Source organism: Bos mutus, chromosome 9, assembly GCF_027580195.1.
Source record: "Bos mutus isolate GX-2022 chromosome 9, NWIPB_WYAK_1.1, whole genome shotgun sequence".
Classification (NCBI taxonomy): Eukaryota; Metazoa; Chordata; class Mammalia; order Artiodactyla; family Bovidae; genus Bos; species Bos mutus.
In genome coordinates this window covers 32,756,305-32,775,438 of record NC_091625.1, presented here as the reverse complement: position 1 = coordinate 32,775,438, position 19,134 = coordinate 32,756,305, and the positions used below count along the sequence as shown (strand labels likewise).

Below are 19,134 nucleotides of genomic sequence, written 5' to 3'. Positions count from 1 at the left end.
TCCTTTGAGAAAAGAGGACTTCCAATGCCACCTGGATGGGCTCCTTAGAGGAGCACTTCGGTGCTGTCTGCCACAAGTAAATGCATCTGAGCATACTCCCCTGCTTGCTTTTAGAGAACTTCTCATTATGACTCAATCACTGTACACAATTTACCTGTAATAATGGTTAAAGTGAGAGCATGGCCTTGCCCTTAAAGGAAAAGCATGCACAGTCTGCTTCCTTCGGCAGTGCATTTGGAGGGATGTGTTTGTTCGTAAATCACGAGTCAGTAAAATCCTGTGAGCCACTTTCAGACTGAAGGGTGCAGTCTTAAAGCTGTCAGACTTTTTAAGACTCAGACAATGAGAATTCATAAAAACACCAACATATGAGAAAATAGCAGGATTTATTTTTGTCCCTTGTCTTCCCTCTTGTTTCCATCTTCGAGGCTGGGGCCATTTCCAATTCAAGAGCCCTTGAACCAGAAGACAGAGTGTGCCTGTGCATTTTCTAGGGCCATCAAGTTAGGGGGCTCCATGACCAGATTAGGAGTTGAGACACCATCTGGGACAGAGAATGATGAGGCAACTAGCAACTGCGCAGGACGCTCAGCTGCAGCTCCTCTTGACTGAAATCAGGTCAAATCGCAGCTTTAGACAGTACCCTTTACCTCAGCGGCAACAAATCTCCCCTAAGTGGCTCAGATAAATCAAAATTATTCACTCACAATTTATTCATTCGTTCAACATTTACTATCTGCAAATGGAATAAGCACCTCTGGACTTTGCTTAGGGGTCAGTGAGTTCTTCCCTGACCACTGGTTAAAAATTGCAATATCCTGCCCCATTCAACATTCCCTCCCCTGTTTTATTTTTCTCCGTAATTCTTATTATCGACTTACAATGTATATTCCTTGTTTGTCTCTTCTTCCCAAGATTACAAACCCCCATGGCGGGGGGGTTCTTTATTACCTAGATTTTTTATTTCCCAGGATAGCAGCTGGCATCTGGAAGATGCTCCATAAGTATTTTGGAAGGAATTAACAAACTACTTAAGGGACCCTACTGTATACTAATCACCATCCCAGCTGCAGGAGGTAACTGAGTGTAAGGGAGGAGAAGTCGTCTCCTTATGGAAGGTGTTTGTGTTTTAGCGTGATAAGTACAATTTGATAATACAGAGATCAGTGGGAGACCCTGATGTGCTGTGCTAAGTCTCTTCAGTTGTGTCCGACTCTTTGCAACCCCATGGACCCACCAGGCTCCTCTGTCCATGGGATTCTCCAGGTGAGAATACTGGAGTGGGTTGCCATTTCTTTCTCCGGGAGACCCTGAAGGGGGTGTCTGATCTCTACTTAGGAAATGAGAGAGAGCTTCCTGGAGGAAGTATTGTCTGAGCTCTGAAAGAAGACTGAGTGAGCCAAGAAGAAATAGACATGAGAAGACCATAGCATGTTAAGGAACTAAAAATGTCTTAGCTTGAAGGCATTTTGAAGAAAGACATAGTCAAAGAAGAGAATGAAGAGGTAACTGGTGACAAATCACAAAGGGGCTTATAAGACACATCAGAGAGTTTGGGCTTAACCTTGAATGTTGCTAGTGTAGGAATGGCATGACAAGATGTACAGTTTAGAAAGAGTCACATGTCCTAACGAGGAAGGGGCAGACAGGACAGGACAAGGGATTCTAGAGATATCTAGGTGGCTAAACAGACAGCATTTGGTAACTTATTTAATGTGTGGGTGAAAAAGAAGGATCAATCTGTTTTAGTCACTCAAATATTTTTCGAATATTTATTGAGCCTATATTATAAGTAAGGGGCTTCTCAGGTGGCACTAGTAGTAAAGAACCCAAATGCCAATGCAAGAAATGTAAGAGACAAGAACAAGTTCAATCCCTGGGTTGGGAAGATCCCCTGAAGGAAGGCATGGCAAACCACTCCAGTATTCTTGCCTGGAGAATCCCATCGATGGCGGAGGCTGGTGGGGTACAGTCCATAAAGTTGCAAAGAGTCAGACGTGACTGAACCAACTTAGCACAGCACATATTAGATATACTTTTCCATGATGCTAGACATATAGCATGAAGAAGACAGGACTCTTACCCTCATGATGCTTCCCTGCCAAGTCATGCTTAGTTTTTATTCTGTCTCTCCCACTAGAATGCAGGGGAGTGAGATATGTAAAGATATGCGGGGAACAGCACAAGGGTGAGAGTCCTAAGCACGCATATTTAAGAAATGGAAGGAGTGAACGGGGTTAATAATAGTAAGAGATGACACTGAGAAGGAGGGAGGGGCCAGATGCTAGGACTGTGTAAGTCAAGGCAAGGAGTTTGACTTTGTTCTAAGGAAAATCATTAGCATGTTCAGAGCAGGGGATTGACGTGAACTCATTTCTATTTTGAGATTGCTCTGGCCATGGCTGCTCACAGAGGACTGATTACATAGGAGGACGAGTCAATCTGCTTAGACAGTCAGGAGGCCACAACTGAAAGCTGATGGTGGGGGCAGGGGAAATCCCTGGTCCAGGGGTTGACACTGAGCTTCCACTGCGGGGTGTACGGCTTCAGTCTCTGGTCTGGGAAATAAGATCCTGCATGTCAAGCAGGTGGCCAAAAAGAAAAGAAAAGAAAGGAAATTGGTGGTAATGGGAACTTGAAGCCAACTGCCAACTGTGGAGGTGATTAGGGATAGTCGGGTACATTGATAAGACAAAGCCATCAGGATTTTCTAAATGTTTAAATGGAGGAATGGGGAAAGTTTGAGAGAAAAGGAAGAGTCATGGGGAAAGTCTGACAGAACAGGAAAAGTTAAGAATGATGCTTTAATTGATGGCCTGAGCTGCTGGGTTGTGTCATGGGATGAGATGAACAAGACTGGAGACTAGCTGGTGTGGAGCAGAAAGTCAAGGGTTCTGTCTGGCTGTGCAGGTCTGAGCTTCCTGTGAGCATCCAAGCAGAGTTCAGTAGAGGCAACTAGGTTTATGTCTCTGGTTCAGGAGAGAGGTGGGATTGGAAGGATCTGAAGTCATTTCCTATAGAAGGTGCTGAAAGTCATGGTCTGATTAGATCACCAGTGGAGTGAGTATAAATGGAAGAAAGTAGGCTGCAAGGGGAACAATGTGCTAAGAGGAGAATCTGGAAGCAAGCCAAGACTGTTATCTTAAGAAGGAAGGAGTGACCCCCTCAGCACCAGACATGCTAAGTTCCTAGTGATTCCATTCACCCAGGGAAGACTCAGGTGAGGGAGGAGCAGTCTGGGCACCTGGGTGAGCCATGCTGAGCGGTAGGCATTCCTGGTACCTCCACACCTGATCATCAGGAGGTTGCATGGCTCTGGAGTGTAGAGCTGGATCCAGATTGGAGATGCAGATCTGGGAGTCACCAGTATAGACACGACTCTTCAAGCCAGAACAAATAGGTGAAATCTTGCAGGGTAAATGTAGAGAGTTGAGATGAGACACTATGACAAAGTCCTGAGAAGATAGCATTTGAGAAGGTAAGAGTAGATCTAGGGGCCCACAGACCAGGAACACAGGAACCATGAGAGAAGAAATGGGAGGCAGAGGCAGGCGTGGCAGGTAAGAGCCAGCAGAAGGAGAGAACATCAGATGCTGCACTGGGTAAGGGAAGGACTGCGATGTCTCTGCCTGGTTCAGAAACAGGGGCTGTGTTTTTGAGCAATTTTGATGGTGTTTGGGCAACAGAACCCAGACTGCTTTGAGTTGAGAGGTTGAATGGATATCAAAGAGATGGAGACCGTGGCTGAATGCAACTCTTCTCAAGTAGTTTGGCAGGAAAGGAAGTCAGAGTTGGGTGAGAACCAGAGAGTACCTAGAAAATGGAAATGGGAGAGCTAAGGACTGAACCTCAAACACACCAACTATAAGGGACAGAAAGAATAAAATAAGTCCACAAGAAGTCAGACGGAAGTGCCAGAGAGGGAGGAGGAAAAAGAAACAGGAAAGAGGGGGACTCGAGGGCAAGTAGTTAATAACGCCAAATGCTGCGGAAAAGGTTAGTCCAGAGTGAACGTGCAGTGAAGCTTTGGTCATCACGGCAAAAGCCGTGGTCGGTGTCAATGAGGTTGAGGAATGGATGGGGCCCAGATACAAGGAACAGACTGTAGATTAATTTTTCAGGAAGCCTGGCTGTGAAGAGGGAAAGATAAAAAGCTGCAGAGCAATTGGGCATTGAGGGTGAGACTGGGCGTGTCTATATGGTGAAGGAAAACAGGCAGCAGTGAGAGCAGGATGGGGACTCAAGAGGAGTGCAGGGAGGGAAGGTCCTAAGGGACAGAGGGCAGAATCTCCTTCAGTGCCAGGAAGTCCTTAAGGGAAGACACTGGCCATGAACCGGAGGAGAGACCTGTGTGTCTATCGACATTTGTCTACTTGAATCTCCATATAGAGTGTTTGGGTCATGCCCAGCACCTGTAGCAATGCTGAGCGTGCAGTGAGCAGTAAATAAATACCTGCTGACTGTAGCCCACCAGGTTCCTCTGGTGGAATTCTCCAGGGGGATCCCATCTCCAGGGGGATCTTCCCAACCGAGGGATGAAACCTGAGTCTCCTGCATTGCAGGCACCTTCTTTACCATCTGAGCCACCAATGAAGCCCAGTGACAAGTATAAGGTAACATTCACCTTTTTTTTTAAATAAAACCTGGAATAGTTGAGTTAGACCTAGAGATAGATCCCCAAAGGTACACGATTCTTTCCTCTAGCTTTTGAAATTGTTTCTCCCTGCTGTTTTAATGCTGGGAAGAATCACAAGTAATGCAAAATTAATGGGAAATTAATATTTTATCAGAAAACGTTCATTTCCTTCAATATGTGCTTTGAAATGTGTACTTTCTTTAATGTTATTGTTCATGTTCTTATGTTCATGAATTCCATAAATAAGAAATACGAGTTCATAGTGCTTGAATGACTTAAGGCAAGCACTTCTCCAAAAGCACTCAAGGTAGCTACACAGTATCAGAAACCCATCACTAAAAAGAAACAGTTCTGATTCTCGTACACTTTTCTTATACCCTTCACCTTCTTTCGTATGAGAAATGCAGACAACTAGTGATTATTTTTTCAGTACTCTAGGAGTCTGCCTCTCTCCTAGAGGGCTCTCGACATAAGAGAGAACGTACAAACCTGCTCGATCGAGTTGAGGCTGAGCCAGCCTAGACTGTTGTTATAAGAACTGGATCTTATGTACTTTCTACTTCACCTAGAGGGCTTCCCTGGTGGCTCAGATGGTTAAAAAATCTGCTTGCAATGCAGGAGACCTGGGTTTGATCCCTGGGTTGAGACGATCCCCTGGAGGAGGGCATGGCAACCCACTCCAGTATTCTTGCCTGAATAATCTCCATAGACAGAGTTCATGGGGTCACCAAGAGTCGGACACAACTGAGCGACTAAGCACAGCACGGCACCTAGACCTTGCCTGCTTAAGCTCAGTCTGTGTGAGAAGGGCAGACCTGGGACCACACGCTGGCTCTGACTCTGTTATGGGGCTTCAAGTAAGTTACCTGTTATCTTTAGCACTGTTTCCTCATCTGTAAAATGGGGGGAAAGAACTGGCCTTGCACCTATGGTATATGATAGGCATTCAGGAAATGTTAATTTCTTGCTTTCTGCTTTTAGAATCCAGTTTGACACTCAGAGCTTGTTTTTAAATCTGATTAAAGCTCTAGTGATGCTCACTTGTGGGAGTTTTTCCTGTGGGAAAGCTCCACTCTCACCCAAGAAAGATTTCCATGCAGCAGAGCTAGAGAGCACGTATCTTCCTAATTACCTGTATCTTTAGGTGCTTGTCCCAGATTTTTAGATGACCACCAGAAGATACAGGCTTCCCTGGTGGCTCAGACAGTAAAGAATCTGCCTGCAATGCAGGAGACCCGGGTTTGATCCCTAGGTTGGGAAGACCCCCTAGAGATGGCTACCCAGTCCAGTATTCTTGCCTAGAGAATTCCATGGACAGAGGAGCCTGACAGGCTACAGTCCATGGAGTCTCAAAGAATCACACTGTGACTGAACACCTAAAGAGATGCTCCAGTGGTCACCTAGATTTTTAGTGCATGGTAGTATCTTTCTTTTGTCTTTAAGAGTTGAGGCCGTAAAAGTAAAATAAGATATTTTTAACAAGTAGGAAGTTCTGATGAATTACACAAAGAAACATAAAATTCACACATTGAAATCCTTATCAATAGAAACAAGAAAGATAGTTTAGTGAAAATCTCTTTCTAAATTCTGAAAATAGGACATTTGCTGGGAAACGACTGTCATATAGTCATCATAATGACACGTTTTATTAGTTCAGATCTCCTGGGCAACTTGATGGAAACATGGATTCATCCACTGTGGACATTTTAAGGCAGTAAAACCTAAACATTAAGTCCTAAGGTTTGGGGTTAGTGAGGGTCGAGATGTTATGAATACAACAGTCCTCGAAAGAAAAAAATCTGGTGTGGGTGGAGGAGGTCAGGGTATCTACCAGAGAAGTCTGTTCCAGATGAAAAATACTGCTCCCTGGAACTGTATTTGAGTTTTCAAATGCTTCTGGCCTGGCTGCATGTCGAGGCCCCTGAATCAAATGGTTCTTGACTGCGTGTGAGTGTGCATTTCCCAAATTATATCCCGCTCTCTTCAGCTGGACTGTCAGCTAAAAGAGGACTTTTGTTGTGTCTGTTACTGAAGTTTGTCTTTTTTAAGATCCTTCCCTGTTAAGGATTCAGTTTTACTCACCGGAGATGAATTTATAATATACATCACTTTTAGAAACATGGGAGGATTGCCAATTAGGAGCAGAGGCAGGGAGAGAGGAAATGTTCTCTTTCCTGGAATCACCTACCAGTTGCCTCAGGTTTAGCCTCTGACAGCTGGGCCACGTGCAGAACGCTGAGCCCTGTGCATAGCCTGAGGGGAGTGTTAATGAGGAACTGAAGGCTGGCGGAGGAGTCTCTTTTGGGTGGAGAGAATTAGAAAGAGGGATGAGGTCACCTCCTCATTATGCTCTCCTGGGATGGGAACAGTTGGGTATTGGGGCATATTTGTATGACTTTTTGTTTTTTAAAACCGTTTGCTTCCTTAGAGAAAGACTGATCTGACTCTTGTAGATTGTTTACACTCTCATAACAGGTGTTGTTTTATGTATTTTGAAAGTACTATATGCACACGAGAGGAAATTTGGAAACCACAGAGAATTTGGGGGAGGGATGTATGAAGTCTCAGTGATCCTATTCAAAGATAGCCATTATTAACATTTTATTTGTATAGATTCTGATTTTCTTCTTCCAGAGATTTTCACGCCTAATACTATGATGTGTAGATTTTCAATCAAGAACTTTTATGTGAAGATAGATGTCACCCAAACCAAGTGGAGGTAGGGAAGGAACGTCGAGGGACTTTTCTCCTCTCCCCGTCATACCACCCAGGAGGCCAGGGAAGACATTCATTCCCTTCCGATGCTGGGACACTGGGAGGAGTCTCTTCCTCTCTGCCCATTCCTTCTTGCTTCAGCTAGACGGGAAATAGCTAATTCAGTATCCAGCGGGGGACTTTACCACTTGGTGGTGGTGGTATGCCTTCTCTCTCTCTGCTTTCTCTGCTAAGTCGCTTCAGACGTGCCTTAAACAAAAAGGAGGAAACAAGCTGTCTTCAAATTCTTTCATTTTTGCCTGCTTTATGGATTGGTAACAACTGTTCTTTGCTGGAAGGACCCCTGAGACAGGGTCCAAGACTTGAGGACCCTTTACTCCAGTATATCTGCCTAAGAAAGTTTGCATGCATGCTCAGTCGTGTCCGACTTTTTGCAACCCCAGTGGACTGTAACCCACCAGACTCCTCTGTACATGGGATTCTTCAGGCAAGAATACTAGAGTGGATTGGCATACCCCCTCCAGGGGATCTTTCTGTCCCAAGGACTGAACCCAAGTCTCCTGTGTCTACTGCATTGGAGGTGGATTCTCTACCCACTGAGCCACGTGGGAAGCGCATAAGAAATTTTAAGCTAAATTAAAATTGGAGTGGGAGATAGGAGGCAACACTGCTTCTGTAATCCAAGTCTAAAGTTAATACAGTGTGGGGTCTCATCTCTACTTGGTTCCTTGCATCTCTTAGGTGAACTATGTGAAATTGTCAATATTGAAATTGTCATTTTTTTTTACCTACAAAAATGACCGTTCCACATGGATCAAGCTATTATTTTCTGCCAGATAGAATCCAAAGGTGAGGAGACATGACCACAAGCATCCAATATTAAAGGAGAAAACAGTACATGGAGCAATTTAGACCCAAAATACAGCCTCTAAATACAGACATTTTATCAGAGTGAAAACATAATGCTATTGTCAGCTTTTCCGAAGGTATTTAAGGCTCATATTTTGATGATAAGTTACAAGCCATGCTGAGTTTTTACATCTGGGAGTACAAACTGGGAATACCTATTTTTACTTTGCAAAGCAAATGAAATTCTTTCATCTTAGTTTGTATTTGTCTGCTAATTGTGGGCAAGTAAGTAGCCACTTAAGTAGTAAGTAGTAAGTGGACAAGTAAGTACTTACTAATGGAAGGTTGTTGTTGAATCACGCGAAGACACCGGGATTCTTGACCCTGGGAGGAGAAGAATTCAATCCAGGGCCAGAGACGAGGCTTGATTGCTCAGAGCTTTTGTGTAATAAAGTTTTATTAAAGTATAAAGGAGATAGAGAAAGCTTCTGACATACGCATCAGAAGGGGGCAGAAAGAGTACCGGCTTGCTAGTGTTAGCAATGAAGTTATATACTCTCCAATGAATCCAAAGAATGTCTGGAGATTGTAAAGACCTCACCAGACCTACTCCCATAATTTACATTTTAAGAGAACAGAATTAGCCAGAAGGTGTAATCCAGAGACTGTCCTCAGGCAGGATACATCCTTGTTATATAATCCTAAGGAATGTAGAGAAAGAAAAAAAAGATTTGTCCTTTCTTCCTTCTTGAGAATTCCAGACCCCTCTCTCTTTGAGGACCTCTAGACTCCTTATCAACCTGCGTAGGAAATGACTCTCTCACTGAGTAGTAAGTAGTTACTAAGTAGTAAGTGGACAAGTAAGTAAAACAAATAAGGAGTCAATCCTAAAGGAAATCAGTCCTGAATATTCATTGGAAGGACTGAAGCTGAAGCTCCAATACTTTGGCCACCTGATGTGAAGAACTGACTCACTGGAAAAGACCCTGATGCTGGGAAAGATTGAAGGCAGGAGGAGAAGGGGACGTCAGAGGATGAGATATATGGATGGCATCACCGACTTGATGGATATGAGTTTGAGCAAACTCTGGGTGTTGGTGATGGACACGGAAGCCTGGCGTGCTTCAGTCCATGGGGTCGCAAAGAGTCGGACACGACTGAGCAGCTGAACTGAACTGAACTGAACTGAAGTCGCTCAGTCATGTCTGACTCTTTTTGACCCCATGGACTGTAGCCTACCAGGTTCCTCCATTCATGGGATTTTCCAGGCAAGAATACTGTAGTGGGTTGCCATTTCCTTCTCCAGGAGATCTTCCTGACCCAGGGGTTGAACCCGGGTCTCCCACATTGTAGGCAGACGCTTTACCATCTGAGCCACAAGGGAAGCTCAAGTAGCCACTAATTTCCTGGGGGAAAAAAGGCAATATGCATCCATAGTTTTTTAAAATGTATACTTTGTGTGTGTGTGTGTTAGTCACTCAGTCATGTCAGACTCTTTGTGATCCCATGGACTGTAGCCCACCAACCTCCTCTGTCCATGGAATTCTCCAGGCAAGAATACTAGAGTGGGTAGCCATTCCCTTCTCCAGGGGATCTTTCCAACCCAGGGTTCAAACACAAACCACCTATATTTTAGGCAGATTCTTTATCATCTGAGCCACAAGGAAAATTCAAACTTTAACTCTGTAGTTTCCTGCCAGGAATCTATCCTAAGGAAATATTTAAGACTACCAAGCTCAAAATAAAAATAATCCGGGTATTATCGTAATAACTTCAGAGAATTTGTTTCAGCCACTAAGCATGGTGTGCCTCAGTACCTCATCAATGGAATCAGATAACTTGGGGTTGTAGACCTCACTGGCAGGTATCACTTAAGGATTACTGACATAGAAGAGCAAAACTAGCTTGTATCTTTAGAGGGGAATGATACTATATAAATCTAAGAGGTAATGAACTTCTCTTTCTAAAGTTCTTCACATTCTTTGAGATTTTTCAGAGTTGTAAGATGGTTATGAAATAGTATTCATTTGTTTATTTTTTGGTATTGATATTTTATAATTTCCATTTGGATGTAGAAATGTATGCAAAGAAAGGTAAATCTACTAGTTTTTCACTTCTTTTTCTGCTTTAGCAGTCCCAGTTGTGAGCATATGTTACAATGCTGCTCTCTATTATTACGCTAACAACCACTTTGCTAAGGAGTTAAGCTACCAGAAATCTATTGGAAAATTATTTTGTCAGTATGTTTTATGTGATAAAGCCACAGGGGAAAAGTTGGAGACAAAAATCGGTAAAAAAAATAATAGCCTGTTTACTAACAGCAACTCCCAAATGTATCTTTTTCTCTCTTTCTAGTTACAGATAACAGTGGTGTGATCTCCCACCTGTAGCAATTTATGTCACTGACTGGTTTAAAAAAATCAGGACAGGATTGTCTCTGGTATCAGCCGTTTGAGTGACCTGGAGCACGTCACTTCACTTGTTGAAACTTCTGAATCTTGTTTTTAAATAAAGGATTCTGTGATTCTAAACTGGGGAGATACTGCCTCCGAGGGGCGCTTGTAAATGTGTGCTGTGTGCTAAGTCACTTCAGTCATGTCCAGCTCTTTGTGACCCTATGGATTGTAGCCCTCCAGGCTCCTCTGTCCATGGGATTCTCCAGGAAGAACACTGGAGTGGGTTGCCATGTGTCAACTCTGCCACCCAGAGATCAAACTGGCTTCTCTTATGTCTCCTACATCGGCAGGTGGGTTCTTTACCACTAGTGCCACCTATATAGGAACATTTTTTTTTTTAGGAGCACTTATTTTTAGTGGTCTCCACTTTTCCATGATCATCAACATGGCAGAGCAGAAGGACCTGTGATCATCTCCTGCAAGAATACCGAAATTGCAACTAGCTGCTCAACATTTCTGCCATAATGATACCACCCCTATGAAAGAAAGTGAAGAGGAATTAAAGAGCCTCTTGATGAAGGTGAACGAGGAGAGTGAAAACGCTGGCTTAAAACTCATTCAGAAAACTAAGAATCATTCAGAAAACTGAATCATTCAACATTCAGAAAACTAAGATCATGGCATTTGGTCCCATCACTTCATGGCACATAGATGGGAAAACAATGGAAACAATGACATATTTTATTTTCTTGGGCTCCAAAATAACTGTGGACAGTGACTGAAGCCATCAAATTGAAAGACCCTTGCTCCTTGGAAGAAAAGCAATGACAAACCTAAACAGCATATCACAAAGCAGAGACACTACTTTGCCTACAAAGGTTCATATAGTAAAAGCTGTGGTTTTTCCAGTAGTCATGTATGGATCTGAGAGCTGGACAATAAAAAAGGCTAAGTGCCAAAGAATTGATGTTTTCAAACTGTGGTGTTGGAGAAGACTGTTGAGAGTCTCTTGAACTACAGGAGATCAAACCAGTCCATCCTAAAGGAAATCAACCCCGAATATTCATTGGAAGGACTGATGCTGAAGCTGAAGCTCCAATACTTTGGCCACCTGATGTGAAGAGCTGACTCATTGGAAAAGACCCTGATGCTGGGAAGGATTGAAGGCAGAAGGAGAAGGAGATGACAGAGGATAAGATGGTTGGGTGGCATCACTGACTCAATGAGCATGAGTTTGAGCAAACTCTGAGAGATGAAGGACAGGGAAGAATGGACTCCAGTCCATGGGGTCACAAAGAGTTGGATAAGACTGAGAGACTGAACAACAACATTTTTAGTGACCAGAGCCCAGGGATGCTAAATGCCCTGCAGAGAGCATGGGGCTGTCCTGCAAAATGAGGAACTGTCCTACTCCCAATGCCGGAAGCAGCCTGGGTTACCTCTAATGTTCCTTCTGACAGTCAGGGATACCAAATGCCTATCCATCCTTTGGTTCATTAGTCACCCATTATTGATCCCTACTGTATGCTAGGCACCAAGGTTCCCAGCTGAAATGTGCCAGAAACCCTGGCTTGTACTGTAGTATTCTTTCATCTTCTCTTCTTTCTAAAAGTCCTCCCTACCCATAGGACCAACTGACACTCATAGTACAGATTTTTTAGCTCAGCTCATTAAGGGAACAGATGCCAGGACTAATTGAGTGCTTTGGGATTTCTGATGACACTGAGAAGCAGAAAAGCTCACTTGAGCCCTCCTCAAAGACTGGATGGTGGCCTGGTTTGCTGTCCACCGTTCAAGCCTGGAAGCCTTCAGCTTCACTGGCTGAGGGCTTGCAGCCAGATAATGAAATCCCAGGTGTGGAGCATGCAGCTAGATATTTTAACTGTTGAGTCAATCATTTCTAATTTTAAAAGCAAAACACCAACTGTTTTATGCCCAGTGAAGGATTTTCACTGGCAAACTCAAATTTCCTAACAAATGGTATTTGAGGCCAGTTGTAAAACTTGCCTTCTTAATTTTATCACATCAAGTAGTTATCATTAACTTGACAATTAACTGTGCAATGAGGGACTGTATGCTGGACTGCCAATCCTCCAGCTTTCATCCCTGTACTCATCCCCTCCCAGAGTTCTATGACCTCTGGACTCAGCCCCTAGTCCATCAAGGTGCAGCTCAGTATTAACATTTCCCAGTAACCTCAGGGACAACTTACTCTTCTGACTGCTTTCTCCATTCTGCAGAGGAGATGACTGCAACACAGAGAAGCATGAGAGTCTGTCCAGGTCACAAAAAGCTTTATAGACAGTAAAGATCCCAAGAATTGTTTACAGTGCCAAAAAGCTATTCTGATGGTCAGGGGTGCTTAGGAAATATACAAACATTTTTCAGCCTTTAATGAGTCTTGGAGACCGGATTTTGATGTTACTGATTATTAAAAATCCTTGTATGTATTTGTTCAGTAACTATTATTGGATGCATCTCATGAGCCCAGCAGAACTCTGGGTGCTAGAAATGTAGTCCTGCTCTCAGGGACCTCCAGACTAGTGGGGAAGTCAGACATTATGGCAATAATTCCATATTAATTGTGAATTATTATAATTGACACTGTAAAGGAGAGGTATAGAATGCAAGGTAATCATTAACTAGAAGCTGACCTAGCCTAGGGACCCTAGGGGTTGTTTGAGGAGGCATTATATAGGTGTGGGCCTGAAGAAGGAGGCAGGTCTTCAAGAACTGGTTGAGCAATCCAGAAGGAAGGAAATGCATGAATGAAGACCCTGAGGCAGGAAGGAAGGGCTTGCTCCAGGTGGGAGAGGATGCTGGTCCAGTCTATGTGGCAGAAGTGATAAGAGTAGATTTGAGAGGTTGTTTAGAAGATGAGCTGGCAGAATTTGGCGATCCACAGGATGTAGACAGTAAGAGGGAAGGACTCTTGGTTTGTGATCCATAGGATGTAGACAGTAAAAGGGAAGGGGTATTAATGACCACTGCCCTGAATCTGGTTACTGGGTGGTAGGGTGACCTGTTTAGGATTCTAGCAGAGGAGCTATACTGGGCCCTGAGACCGGATCACCAGTTCCTCATTTTTTCTTGTTTAGTACATGGAGTCTGGAGTCCTGGGAGCCATCCATGAGTCTAGTGGATGTGCCTCTCATGGAGTGTCCAGAGGTCATTGCATCTTACCAGAAGGTGGTCGAGACAACCAGTTCTGTGGAGTCCAGAGCATCGTGTTTGAAAGCAGGGCATAGACTGGAATTGGGGCCCTCAGAATTTATAAAATGGTTTCACATGGGTTATTTTCATACTTCACAATGATCTTTAGAGATAGTCTTCATTTATACTAATAGGAAATTGAGGCTTCCTGAGTTTGTGGTTTGCCCAAGGTCATACTGCTCGAAGTAAGGATCTAGTACTCAAATTCAGGTCTTTTGGCTCCCAACACAGGGGTCTTCTCATTCCATCAGGTTCTCTTTCTACATGATCAGGGACAAACTCTCCACCATCTCTTAGGGCTTCCTTGTCAGATGGAATCTCACTATTTGTGCAAAATATATAAGAAATGAAATCAAAGATTTCTTAATACTCTGCTTTCTTTTCTCTCTCTCCTTTTTTACTTTTTTTTTACAGTAGTTTTTAAGTATTTGTAAACTTTTGAGACTAATATTTGTATTTATATTTAGGTTTTTTTCCTATAAAGAGTGACAGATTAAAACAGACTAAAGTAATTTTTATTGGTAGTGGGGAGAAAGCTCCGGGAGAAATGAAGTTCAACTTCTGTTTAGATCCTAATAGGTCATAGACTAGTATATGACCACTGCTCCTTCACCTCCCATTCCCACATCTGCTTCCAGAGTTCTGGGACCATCTAAAATGGCTCTGTCTATTCTCTCCACGTCTGAGTGTCTCCATGGAGTCAGCCTGGGTGCTAAGGAAGATGAAAGCTGAGCTGCCCTGACACCATGGGGGCAGGAGAATCTTCACCACCAGCCTGACTTATTGATTCGCCTTCTCTGCTTTTCTTCAAGGCTTGGGTTTAAGTAAAGTTCATGTCATTTGTTTCAGAGTCTGTTTTAATTTCATCATTTCTGGGTCTTCCCAAAAACTCAGATTCAGGGAAAATGTCCTCTCTGCCGAGAGAATCATTTTTCCCACAGTTTCCGTCGAATGGAAAGCTTCCCTCTGAACTCCCCACTATTGTTTCCCTCCCTGCCTGCCGTAGCTCCTGGACTGCTTTGTGATCCCAGTGGTGATCTTGCTCTCCTGGTTCTTCCTGCTGATCCGGTACAAGGCTGTGCATTTCATCGGCATCGTTGTCTGCATCCTGGGGATGGGCTGCATGGCGGGCGCGGACGTGCTCGTGGGCAGGCACCAGGGAGCAGGTGAGTCTCCAGTCCGCCAGGTTACTTGCCTCTGTGGGTGAGCCCAAGGCAAGACACGGGCCGTTTGTGGCTCATGGTGCGAACCAGGAACCTGGGCGCCCTAGTGTCTGCGGCCTACTCATGTTTGTTCCCTTACACCCAGGAGAGTGGCACATAGAAGGTGCTTCAGATATGTTTCCTGAGTGAACAAAGGGAGCAAAACACAGCTTTCATGCCCATTCTACAGGAATTCAGAAACACGCAGACTGTGTTTAAAGCTGGGAGTCATGACCCATTTGGAGCATGTGCTGGAGGCTAAAGCTGCCTGCCCCAGACCAGCGGTTAGAGACAGTTTCAGTGGGTCAGGCCATTCCTGAGCCACCGGGACCATCCCCACCCCCTACCTGCCTATGCCTTCTCTCCCAAGTCAGAGAAAGACAGAGCTTTCAAATTACTGGGTGAAGCTAGTCATATAGGCCTACACGTGGTTACTTAAACTTTGAAGAGTAGATTAGGAATACTCGATATTTTTATGAGGGAGAGTCAAGTTCAGTCTCCTCATGCATCTTTTTTGTTGGTTTGTTTGTTTGAGGGGAGGGCTTTGGGCAGCAGTCCCTGGTGGCTCAGACAGTCAAGAACCTGCTTGCAATACAGGAGACCTGGGTTTGATCCCTGGGTTGGGAAGATCCCCTGGAGAAGGGCTACCCACTCCAGTATCTTGCCTGGAGAATTCCATGGACAGAGGAGCCTACCGAGGTACTGTCCATGAACTCGAAAAGAGCTAACACGACTGAGTGACTAACACTTTCACTTTCACAGGTAATTACCTTGTAGACCCACACGTAAGCTTCAACATTTACTCATCAGAGTGCTATGCTCTTCTGGGGAACACTGATCCAGAATGCTTTCTAGAGGATCACTTTTAAAGCAGTGTAGTTCTTTAAAATATACCCCAATTCCTCAAGCTACAGAAAGTTTCAGAGGGCAGGAAAACAAAAACAATTTTCTTTGTCAGCATCAGGAACAGGATAAAAAGTACAGCTCTGTCTGTTTGGAATTGCCTTTTCCTCAAGGGAATTAGGGATACAAAGTTAAAATTGGGGCATTTCTCTCTGAGACTAGGTCATAGGTAATACCTGAAATGAACATCATTTATGTTTTTAAGTTGCACCATAGAATTTTCTGGCTGAAAGGGACCTTGTCTGGCAGCCCTGTATTTAAGACACAAAAAATGCCAAGACACAGAGAAGCCAAACGAACTGCCCGAGGTCACACAGCTGAGGCTAGAAAAGGCTTCCTTCCCTCTCCTGCATTGCTAGAAGCTGAAAGTATAACAGCAAAAATTGCTGGGAGCTGAAGGTATAACACAGAGCAAAAGAGACAGTCTCTAGCCCTTCCAAATGCTGCTTACACAGCACCATTAGTCCCCACCACAACAGATGTGCTAAAAACACATGCACCAGCTCTTCCCAGATTCTGTTCTATGAAATAGTGTTCCATTGGATACTGATAAGTATTACGTGAAAAGGCTAGTTTTTGCTCTATTCCCATCATGATCCCAGTGTAGATCATCTCTTTGAACCAATGAGACAGTATTTTTGTCTGATACAATGTGGCTGGTTGTCATAAAGTCCCAATTGAATTACCCTTTCTCAGCTTTGCTTGAACTGTGTAAGCACAGACTAAGCAGCAGGTGCTCTTCTTTATGAACATTTTGCTCTGCCGAGCCTCCCCATTCACCCTGGCCATCATTTTGCATCATAGTCAAGGAAGACAATTGTCATAATAAATCTAAGCGTTTACACCCCAATGTTAAACTGACTTGATTTGATTTCATTAGGTTGTATTCACTAATCCTGTAAAAAAAAATTTTTTTTATTCAAGTGAAGTGTTAGGAAAGGAGTACTAGTACTATTTAAGAAAAATAAAGTAAGTCCATTTGGGAGTCTTTCTAAAGTGGTCATTTTTTAAAAGAATGAAACGCGCGAGAGCAGTGTTTTATCTTTCGGTGTGACTGTTTAAGGCCTATAGCTTCATTCCTGTTGTAACATATGAAGGCCCAGTTTTAACAGAATTGAATTTTATCACTGTTGAATACCATCCATGCTCACATAATGGTGCCCACGTATACAGCATGATGTTCTGAGGGCAGCCCAAATTTAGGATCCAAGGGCACATTTTATAAAACAATGATTGGGCACATCTTATGTCTCTAAAAATATTAAATTAGGCAGTAACTTAAGCTATCATATGAAATATTCTGAAAAGAGAAAATAACATACTGGTTTTGAAGACAATATAAGCCTCATGTGCATCATTATCACAAATGTTCCATTGGTTACCCTAACTGTAAGAGTTGGTTAAATTGCATTAATTAGCCAGAGCCAGAACTTTTGTAAAATCCTTCAAGCACTCACCAGAACTTGAATCAGGCATTCAACTCGATATAACGTGTCATCACTCTATCAACAGCTTTTTGCAGAAAAAGAGGATGACTGACTTAGTCTTTTTTATATTGCTAGTCCATGGTTCTCCTTAGCTTGGGATTTTTAAAATTCTGTCCTCAAGGACATTTTTTTCTTGACTTGATCTGTTACCTCTTTATTTTATTTCTTAAACCTTCAATTTTGTATTGGAGTATAACCAATGAACAATGTTGTAATAGTTTCTGGTGAACAGTGAAGGGACTCAGCCATACATATAACATATATCCATTCTCCCCCAAACGCCACTCCCACCAGGCTGACACATAACCCTGAGCAGAGGTCTATACAGTAGATCGGTCCTCAGGGACTCTTGATATTGGCCGTGGAGACTGCCTTGGAGCCTGCAGAATGATCTACAAAGTGGGACGGAAACAAAAACACATTCCAGTTTTATGTTTGTCTTGGGAACAACTGATCACCTACTACAGGTGCCCCCAGGCTGAACTCAAAAGGCGATGTCTTTTCCAAGTTTGTCCATGAACCTCAGGGGGCCTAGTATGTGCATTCATTCTTTGCCACCTTCCTCTAGCTCACAAGCCTCCTCTAACAGATCAGCTCTGCATTTACTGACACCTGCGGGAAAGACATGTGAGAAAGTGGCTCTTGAGAAAGTGATAGGTGTTGGAGGGTGTAAAAATGATTTAGTAATAAGGGCAAAGAGGTTTCTCCATGATATTTCTACTTTCCTTGGAAAATGTATGAATATATAATAAAAGGGGAGGTTAGAAAATAATAGATTTAAGATTAAAACTCAATTAAAATAGATCCTTGTCATAAAATGTATTTCTTACTCTTCAAAATATCTCCTTTCTATAACAATGCATTTATATTGTATCTTATAGTTCACTTATCAAAGATGTTAGATAACATAATGACACTTTTCTTTATTACCAGATATAACTTTATATTTATTTCAAAAGAGAGGAAATATTTTCAAGGAATTAGATAATTAATCTTAATTTTAGAAGATGATAGTTTTACTGATGCCAAGTACTTTCCTATGCATCATCTCATTTTATCCTCTTAATTAGGCAAAGAAAGTATTTTTATTCTCACTTTTGCAGTTGAAGAAATCATGACTCAGGGAAGATAAGAAACTTGTGTAAGGGCACACCACTACAAAATTGTGTCATAGGATGTGAAATCTTTCTGCTACACCACTTAATACTTATTTTTCCATAATTGTGACTCTTGTAAAAAATTGTTCAATTGTACTATTGTTCAATTGTAGTAAATTAGGACAAATGACTGTCCCAGGTTGTCCAGAATGGAGGTGTTTCCCAGATGTAGTGCTTTCTGTGCTAAAGCCAAGTGAGTCTCAGAGAAACAAAGCAGTTGGTTCCATTTAAAACTCAAAAATGTTCAGTGAGATGGCTTCATTTTCCTAAATTTCATTAGTAGACTTACAACACTCTAGAAGACTATGTTGTTGTTCAGCCGCTAAGTCATGTCCAGCTGTTGGCCACACCATGGACTGCGGCACGCCAGGCTCTTCTGTCCTCCACTATCTCCTGGAGTTTGCTCAGATTCATAGCCATTGTGACAGTGATGCTATCTCTAATTCACCACTTATTCTTGAACTAATGGTAAGTAGTGATTTTAAATAACATTCCCTCTTCTCTCTCTACTACACAGACACAAGTATCCCTCCAAAATTAGTGTTCCTAGTACTTAATGAGAACTTTAATAAAGAA

At 42.9% G+C, this 19,134-nt stretch overlaps 1 protein-coding gene across 2 annotated transcripts in view; it reads left to right on the top strand.

The window, feature by feature from the left end:
- SLC35F1 (solute carrier family 35 member F1) overlaps positions 1 to 19,134 on the top strand; it is a 425,182-nt gene that overhangs the window by 353,409 nt on the left and 52,639 nt on the right. For both annotated transcript variants that reach the window (XM_070376367.1, XM_070376368.1), the window contains exon 4: positions 14,816 to 14,975. In XM_070376367.1, coding sequence (XP_070232468.1) covers positions 14,816 to 14,975 — 160 coding nt within the window. The remainder of the gene's footprint in view (positions 1 to 14,815; positions 14,976 to 19,134) is intronic.